We start from the raw sequence: 9475 nt of genomic DNA, 5'->3' as shown, positions 1-9475 counted from the left end.
TTTCAAACATACGTGGGGATGATAATATAGGGTGGAGCTTCTCAACCCCTTTTCCTGGCAAGGCACTCCTAGGAAAGCATATACAAGGCCCACAAGGGCAATCAGGTGAGGCTCTTCAAGACTACATTCTGCAGGAAGGCTGTGACACTCCTGGGTCCCACCCTGCCACCAGAGGAGGGCATCAGTAGCTTACTTAGCAGCCTGTAACCTATCCCGGCCTTTGGGGAGTTTATGAACTGTATGTTTGTGCTCCTCCCCAAATTCATATGATGAAACCCTAATCCTAATGTGATGGTATTAGGAGATGGGGACATTGGGAGGTGATTAGGTCATGAGGGTGGCGCCCTCATAAATGAGTTTAGTATCCTTAGAAAAGAGACCCCAGAAACCTCTCACCCACTTTTTCTGCCACATCAGGTTGTGGGGAGAAGAGGCACCTGCCTGTGAACCAGGAGGAAGGTCTCAACAGACACTGAGTCAGATGTGCCTTGACCTTGGAATTCCCATCCTCCAGAACTATGAAAAATATATGTGTGTCATTTAAACCACCCAGTCTATGGCATTTGTTACAGGGCTGCCACTCACTGAGAAGGGATTTGTACGCCTATTAGGGTATTGATGTACAGAACACAGTATTTTAGGTAGAGTAAGAAGACCTGGGGTCAATATTTTATGAAAGACTGAAATAAAAGGAGAAAACACTTTATTCTTCAATATGAAATATATTGGATTATTTTGTCAACGGCTGTGTGTGTGTGTGTGTGTGGGGGGGTGTTAGCTTGTCCCCAAACCTTTTATGCAGTTTAGCTTCACTAACTTTAGGGATATGAGTGCTACACAGATACCCCCAGGACCATTTGAAGGTTTAATTATTTACAATAATTTTATACTGACTTTAGTTTTGGGATTATTGAATAATGCATTATTGAGTTTAATTGAGCCAGCCTCTCTGACGGAAGATACTAAAGGCCGAATGAAACAAAAACTGAAACGTGCTGTGCAACATGTACAAAACTAAGTGAGTGTGAAAGAACTTTAAGGTCTCTCTCTGGGTTCATGGAAGCCAAACACATTTTCTTTTAAAGGTTTTATTTATTTGACAGAGAGCACACAATCAGGGGAGCTGCAGGCAGAGGGAGTGGGGGAGGCAGGCTCCCCTTGGAGCAAGGAGCCAGATGTGGAGCTTGATCCCAGAACCCTCAGATCATGACCTGAGCTGAGGGTGGTTACCTAACCGACTGAGCCACCCAGCTGTCCCAGGCAAACACATTGAATATGAAAGCTGGATCTGAGGACCTATGTGATCCTGAGTGTAAATGTCAGGGTACAAGCAAAAATTCCAGGTAGTCTTGCAGACTTTCAAGGCACAGACCCGGTAAGACCGAAGTCAAGGTCTCAAACAGTAAAGAGGGACCCAGGTAATATATGAATTATACACGGAATGACAGAAAATTGATGAAAGGATATCCCAGAGAAATGATGAAAAGGAGTAGGAAAATAGGATGGCAGACCTGAAGGACTAGGAGGATGGAGGGGTCTTCTGAGCTAGTAGGTGGGGAGGGGCTCTGGACACACCTTGTTCAACTCTGCCCTCCCTCACCCTCAGAAACTCTTTGTGACAGTGCTCTGTGATGTAAGCCTGGGGAGGATATATATTCAGCGTGTGCACAGTATAGGCTGTCTTGTGATTCAGACAATGGAGTTCAAACACTGGAATGTGCTCTCATTTCTGAATAGCGATACTAAACCATGTCTGAGCTTTGGCTCAACATGCTTGGAGACTGATCCCAACTTCGCCTTCCTGTGTGGGTTGGGATTGCTCCTTCTGTTCCTGTGCTACCTGGTGGGGATTCCATTTCCAACTTGGAAAACCAAAACCACCCAAAAGGTAAGAAAACCCTGGGGAGGGGGTGAACTCAACATAGATTACTATGGTTTCCATTTCTAATCCCAAATTTTATTCCTTTTTTTTTTTTAAAGATTTTATTTAAGACAAAGCAAGAGAGCACAAGTGGGGTAGAGGGGCAGACGGAGAGCTAAACAGGGAGTGCAATGTGGGGCTAGATCGCAAGACCCTGGAATCCTGACCTGAGCCTAAGGCAGATACTTAACCAACTGAGCCATCCAGGATCCCTAATCCCAGGTTTTAAAAGGAGTTTGGTAGAGTGGGAGAAACACCTAAAACGGGAAGTCTTAAGAGAACAGACATTCACTCCTCTAGGAAAAGAGGCCTGGCAGGGGTAAGTGTTAAGAAAGGACAAAGCTTTCTACTTGAAACTACAGTCTATCTGGATATGGTGGTGGTTCTTGGATAAAATCCCAAACACAGGGAGTCTGTAGTCCTGGATTGGGTTATTTTGAGAGGATGGGGTCTGTGTAAGAGAACAAAGTTTCCCAGCACTCGATCATATCAAGTCACATTCCCATGTCCAGCATCACTTGATCAAGCCTTCCTTCATGCTGGGCTGATCAGGAGAACACTGCTAAGCCTCTGAGAAGACAGTGGTGTCTGAGCTATGACCTAGGATACAGGGTCCTACCTGAGGCAGCACAGATGTGACTGTTGGGCTTCCTTTTCTATGTCCTCATTGAACAAAGGACTTCTGACAAGGAATACCAAGTGTGGACCTCCTAGACAAAGTCGTCCCCTGAGTTTTTCAAAGAAGTAAATATTGACAACATTTTATCACCTTTAAAACTGCAAAGAGCAAGGAACTCAATGTTCTACTAAAGTCCTAGAATTCTTGCATAAAGAATGTTTCCATTTCTGAGAGAAGAGTAAGACATGGGTCCCAATCCCCCTCATTCTTTTCATTTTTCTTCTAGCGTCAGGGCAGAGCCAAGAGGAGGAGGAAAGGTGGGACTCTGAAAGGTAAGTTTCTGCCTATTCCACCTGAGCTCTCCAAGGCTGATCCTTGCTGTCCTCTCCATGAGGGCCCAGTCCATGAACTCTGAGGATGCGAGCTGCTAGATATATTCCCTCAGAGGAGAGGCTGATGGAAATGCAGCCAGAGTGCAAAACCCTTCTCAGATCCCTGCTCTGACCATTACTGAGCATGAAGCAGTGATGGATCTGGACAATGAGTGCTGCCCAATAGGTGGCCGTGTGAGAGGACAAGAGTCAGAACTTCTGTCTCCTGACTTTGTGAAAGCTCTGTGACATCATGGATACTCAGAGGAGTCTTCACTGACCTCTCTGCTTCACAGAGGTGGTCTGATCATCACATGGGTAATTTACATGAAAGTACTTTATACAGGAAGCTAGATTACTAACCAGCTTCACGTCATTGGCCATTTGCCCTCATCTATTGATTGTTGGGGCTCTCAGAATCCCAACATCCTGAGGCTGTCCCATAAGGGGACTCCTGGATTAATACCTATGTTTCTACTTTCACTATATAACTCACTCTCCTGTTTCCCCAGATGACAGATGGTACCAACGGGAAGTGGAGGAGACCCGGAAGCTGATTTCTATTTTAAGAAGGTGACCAGTTTTTCCCCTTGATCCTATTGCCCCTTAGAGCAGGTTTTATGCAATTGCAGGATTCACTGCAGTCTGTCATAGCCATGGGGGGGTAGCCATAGGAACAGATATTGGGGTGAAGGCTACGGAGTACACTGTCCAGTCATAAAAGTGGGGCATTGTGAAGGGACAGCAGGCTTCAGGTGGCCCCTCCCTTGTCAGGCCTGCATGGCCTCCTCCCCTTATTCTGGTCCTGGCTGCAGTTTTGTACCTCCTGTCTCTTGCAGCCCCCTCGGCCGGCATCACGATACCATCCACTTTCGTCAACTGTTATGTCCAGACCCCTCCTGTGAGGTATGTAATAGCACAACTGCTGAGATCAATCGGCTGCTGTTCCTGCAGGCTCTGGAAGATTCTACTCCCTTGGCTTCCACAGCTGCTGTGACTTCTTCATCATTCACTCTCTCCCCTGACTTCTCAGCAGTTCCTCCAGGAGAGCTAATACCAGCTTCGCTGCCTGAGCCTTCCCCACCACCTGCCTCCTCCTTCTCACCTAACCCAGTGATCCCCGTGGCTGGTTTCTTTCCACCCTCACCACCGGGTGATTCTTTGCCACCAAAGCCCTTTCCTCCCTCGGATCCCAAATTCCAAATGGACCATTTCCCAGCCCAGTCCCCTGCCTGTCCACCTCCTGTCCCACCCCATCATGCCCATTCAGTGGACCGTAGTGTCCAAACAGAGACAGTGTCTCTAAAAAGCATCTTTTCTCCGGAACCTACCCTTTCCCAAGATGTCACCCCCTTACTGGAGTTGTCCCAGAGGGTGAATCCCACTGCGAACTTTGCTCGTCATCACGCACCACCAACCCAGTCTGCTTCACCACCGCCAGACTGCAATTTAACTGTGACTCCATCTGAACCGATTTCCATCTCAAGGAAGCCTGTTCCAGAGAGCTCACCACCCCCAGAGAGCTCTGGTGGGTTGTCTACTTATGTCCCAGCAATCACAGGCATTGACCCCTCCAGCTTGTCAATTTTAGACCTCCCTCAGTGGCAAACTCATGCCAAAGACTTCTTCCCTTCAACCCTGGCTCCACGTGATTTCCATCAAGCCCTCCATTCTTCAGACGCTTCTTCCAGGGGAGACCCTGCAGCCAACCTTGTAGAGCCTGGGAACCTCTCACTTCTCAGCCCTGATGCCCTGGCACTTCTAGAGAAACAAGTCCAAAAGAGGTGTGACTTCCTCAGGTGGAAGGACACAAAGGGATCTTTTCCAAAACAAACAATTGTTGGTACGCATGATTTGGCATCCTCCCTCCCTCTTGGGAGCAGCAAAGACCAATCAAAGGAGCTGCCTATGCAGCAGCAGCGCCCGTATCCTACCACCTTGGAGGAGGGCCATTCACAGCAAACCCCCATCCAGTTCTTCTGGGGTCTCCAAACTCCACATAGTGAGTCCTTCTTCCCTGCTGCTGATGCCTCAGATAACATCTCGAATGCCTCCCCAGAGCAGGAATCCCCAGTAGTTCCCCATCCACTTCCTCCATCTTTGCCTGAGAACCCACCTCAACTCCTGCCTCAAACCCAGCCCCTACCTATCCCTCAGGTCCAGCCCCAGGCCCAGCTTCAATCCCCACTCCCAATCTGGGCATCTGGTCCTCTACCCGACATCAAGATCTGTGGAGTGTGTTTTCACAGACCTCAGAATAAATCCGAGAGTCTCACATCAACAGAAATGCAGCATGTGGAATGGGACGTGTTGCAGAAGGTACAGAAACGTGTGTGGGGCTTACCCACTGTAGTCCAAAGATCCCAGGAGGACTACTGTCCTTCCGCTCCTAACCCTTGTCTCAGCCACAAGGCCACCAAGGCCCAAGTTGTAATCTCTGTCCCTCCTGGACAGTTTCCTCTGAATGAAGAGCTTCGGAGAAAACTAGAGAGTCACCTTCGAAAGAGGCTCATCCAACACCGGTGGGGCCTGCCCCGCAGGATCTATGAGTCTCTCGCACTGATGAGCGGTCCGAGTACTCTTCCACAGCTACCTGAGTCTCAGTGCCATGGTGGACACTCGGGGATCTCTAATAAGAGTCCGATCAGATGGAGTATGTCAAAAAGCGTGTATGTGGAGGTCCCAGAAATTCTGTTAGAGGACAGTGACCTGGCAAAGTATGAAGATGACCTGATGAAGGATCAGGGACACAACCCAGAGAATGATATGGGGTATGATTCTGAGAAAGAACTTAGGAGCCCATCCGTGCAAAACTCCATGGTGTCTGTGGAGACTATGGGACAGAGACAACTTGAAAATGCCCTGAAGACACATTTACGCAGAAAGTCTGAGGAAATCAGTGAGGGTCAGTTGCCTGGGGCTGTGCATAATTCATGGCATACTATGCAGCAGACCTCACTACTTTCTGAGAAATCCCAGACTGAAATAAAGCAGGGAAGTTTGCCACCATCAGAGGTTGAGGACTACTCCCTGAATACCTTCCAGGAGCTTCCCCTTGTTGAACCTCGTGCAGCACAGAAGCTGGAAGACCATATTAAAAGGCTTAATAAGAGGGTGACTTGGGGCCTGCCCCCTAGGGTCCTTGAATCCATACAGCACTTTAAATCAAGAGAGTCCACACACTCCCTTGATGGAAGCTTGAAATCTGTCCATGGAGACAAAGCAGGAACAGCAAATTCAGCCCCCATCCGCGATCATCCTCTCCCTGCCACCTCAACTGTGGGCAAGGAAGAACAGAGCATTCTGAGGCCATCACCCTGTAATATCAACCATCAGTTGGCAGAGGATGTGCTGAAAACTAAGAACGGCAGCCAGACTCCTACATCTGTCAAACGTGACACCTTAGGCAACAGATGGGCCCCAAGGCTGCCTACAAGGCAAGGTGCAATCAGACGGGAGGCAAAGGATAAGAGTGCGAATACCGGTGCTAGAAGAGGACGGCAACAAGGCAGAAGGGTGAAGAATCCAGAACCTGTTGTTGTGCCCACAGAGTCCAGGGAGATATTCAGGACCAAGGAATTTCATACAGGTCATTCACAACCTCGCATCTTGACAACCAACAAGCCAGTTAGCTCCCAAATTATACTGGAGGACAGGGCGCATAGCCAGGCCCAAGCCCCGTACACTGGCCTGGCCCCTGCCTCAGATCATTTGACTTATAAGGCCTCACTGACTCATGCCCAGGGTGTCTCCCCCGGGGACACGAGAGCTTCCCAGGTGCTGCATGTCCATCCAGAGGACACAGGAATTACGATGGAACAACAGCAGGAGTCCTGGGTCCCTAAGCAGTTCTTAAGGAAGTGCCAGAATAAGAACCCCCCACCGGCTGCAAAGACCATGAGGTGTCCGGGATCCAAGGCACAAGAGCATGGTGGAGGGGATGCAGGACTGGGAACATCCCAACCGAGGATGAACAGGTTCCCTACTGAAGATGTGCCATCGAAGAAGAGTTTCCCTACTCAGGACGCTGTATGGAAGGTAAAGCTGGGAAGCCAGCCTTCCCAGACCCTATCACAGAAGGGTCAGCTGCCTCCTGAAAGCCTTTCCCAGAAGGCTCAGCCTCCTTCTATTTTCAGTAAAAAAATGAAGGATTTTTTGCAATGGCTTACTCCTGGAATTCAATGCAAAAGGCATGAAAACTCCCAGGAGAAGCATAGTCCCCTATCTGTGGAAAGCAGAGGCCTACTTAACAGTAGAGCTGCCTTTACTGGGACGCCCGAAGCTCAGAAAATCATGACAGCGGTTGGGAAGATCCAAGAGGAGAGAATGGGGTGTCGGCGTGCAATAGGCAGCACCTGCCCTCAGCAGCCCATTCCCTCCCCAACCAAGCTGGGGAAAACTCAGCACAAAGCACAAGTGCAGGCCCAGGCACAGCCTGTCCCAGGGTACCCTTTCAACTACAGGGTTCCCGCCTGTAAGGAGACAGATACCAGGTCCTGCCAGCAAGAAGCTGACAGACAGCTCAGAAAAAAGGACAGACAGCCCCAGAAAGTTGTGGCGTTTAAGGACCAGCTACCGCATCAGAAGTATCCCCTCTCCATGCCCCTCAGGGAGCCTGCGCCCAACCCAAAGGCCACCTGTGGGCATCAGGCTGCCCAGTGGACTCCGGCCACTCTCACGACTCCTGCAGGCACTGTGAACAGAGATGGGTCTCTACTATTTCAACAGAAAGCTGTTTACAGAGAACTTCCAGTGAGAGGGTATTGGGGGGCATTTCCTACCCCCAAAATAATGCCTTGCGAGGAGTAAATACTTCTCTTATAAAGTGATGTCTGTTCTGTGTACTGTCTTGGGAGCGTGGGTTTTGGGTAAATCTGTTCAGCTGTTACTGATTGCTTCCTTTGGCTTCTAAAAGGTGACCAATCTCCTGGACCTCTTGGGAAATATGTATCATGTGTCCCCAAAAGCCCCCTCTCTGATGAACTGTGAGGAGATGGGCTCTCTCTCCTGTCCCATGGCTTAGCCTTACTGAAAATGTATAGTAGCTCACACCTCTCCCCTCATTGAATGTTTTACACCCTTTACAATATATAAGTCTTCTATATCTGAGGAGGATCAAAGACAGGTATAGTTTTCAGAAAATAATGATTAAGACACTGTTGTTTCTTCACTGTTATTGTGTTACAGTAGCTTAATCATGACTTCGAAGTCAGTGATCAGAGGATCCCACAGGTGGATGAACTCTGAATGGGAGTATTTGGGGGGGGGGGGTGTTGTTCAGGTTGATCTTGGGCTGGTTGGGGTAGCTTCGAAGAATACCCTAGATGCTGCTGAAAAATCTGTCCTGTAAGTCACGTTAAACTTGACATTGGGGTTTCCCACTGGAAGTGCTTCCCCTCCCTGGGTGTTCCTTTAGGCTGCTGGGCTGAGGATGTTTTTTTGCAGAACAACAAAAGCATCACTTAGCTGTTAGTGGTAGGAATGTTGACAAGGCAGCTACCACCTTCCAGTATAAGATACCTTTGAAGAAATGAAAAGGTGAAAGAGGGACCTTGCTAGTAGAACAAAAGTGTATGTCTAATCATCCCCTTCTCAGGACCCTGTCCCACTCCCCTCCTTCCTCAGTCTGATCCAGGCACCACCACTTTGAGGCAGACTGGAATCTGGCACAGCGTACCGATGCCTTATACCAAAAAGGCATGGTTCTGTTCCTTGAGTATGCAAGCAATACCTGCAGGCTGTCAGGCATGGCATCCCCTTTGGGGGAAGGTGATCTTGGTGCCTGCCTTCCATCCACACCCGATGACAATATATAAGATACGGCCTTTACTATGGCTAGGATGGCGGTATGCCACCTTCAAAATTCAAGACCTTAGTGGAGCCATGGTAGCTCTTCCCCAGAAGACGTGCAACTTATGAACCAGAGGTGAGTTCTAGAATGTGTACCAGGATACACATGTTTGGGGGCTTATCATGGAACTCCATGGAATGCTTTTTTGCGGGAGTAGGGGGCAAGACGACACACATTTCCACACTTAAAACAGGGCTCTGGAGGGAAGGCAACTCCACCTCAGACTGGGACTCAAAATGGGGTGAGTGTGCTAGAGAACACCTGAAGTAGTCTTCTGGACAGCCTCAGGGCTGCTCAGTGCTAAAACAAAAAACCAGATGTCCATGACCTCTCTCACTACACTCTCACACTTGTAGCTTCTTGTCCAGGTTATCATTGACCCTACACTATCTGAATGTAGGGGTCACAGAAAGAATGCAGATTTGATGCTGTGGAGGCCCTGAGGGGGACAATAGGTGGGAAGGGGCCTCGGGCAGGGAGCCTGAAGAGGTGAGGAGGGGCTAAAGGAGGCTCTAACATCTATGCAGACAGACCAGCCAGTAACCCAGACTTCGTGTTCCTACATAATCTCATTTTACAGTCCATTATGGCCAACCCAGTGCACTTCGTGCCACCCTGTAGAGCTTATTACCGGGGATACTTCTGCCATCAGAATACTATAGTCTGACATTCTGTCCCTCTGCCTCATGCCCCTGTCCTTCCAGCTTATATGT

The 9475-nt window shown here is 48.9% G+C and overlaps 1 protein-coding gene across 1 annotated transcript; it reads left to right on the top strand.

Moving 5' to 3' along the window:
• Positions 1-1660: 1660 nt before the first annotated feature.
• On the top strand, positions 1661-7720 carry LOC125082950 (spermatogenesis-associated protein 31D1-like). The gene is made up of 6 exons (XM_047698878.1): positions 1661-1888; positions 2827-2872; positions 3424-3484; positions 3751-4285; positions 4832-5780; positions 5832-7720. The coding sequence occupies exons 1-6, from the start codon at positions 1697-1699 to the stop codon at positions 7718-7720; spliced, it is 3672 nt and encodes a 1223-aa protein (XP_047554834.1). The 5' UTR covers positions 1661-1696.
• Positions 7721-9475: the final 1755 nt, after the last annotated feature.

Source organism: Lutra lutra, chromosome 13 (assembly GCF_902655055.1).
Source record: "Lutra lutra chromosome 13, mLutLut1.2, whole genome shotgun sequence".
Taxonomy (NCBI): domain Eukaryota; kingdom Metazoa; phylum Chordata; class Mammalia; order Carnivora; family Mustelidae; genus Lutra; species Lutra lutra.
This window is presented reverse-complemented; position numbering and strand designations above follow the sequence as displayed.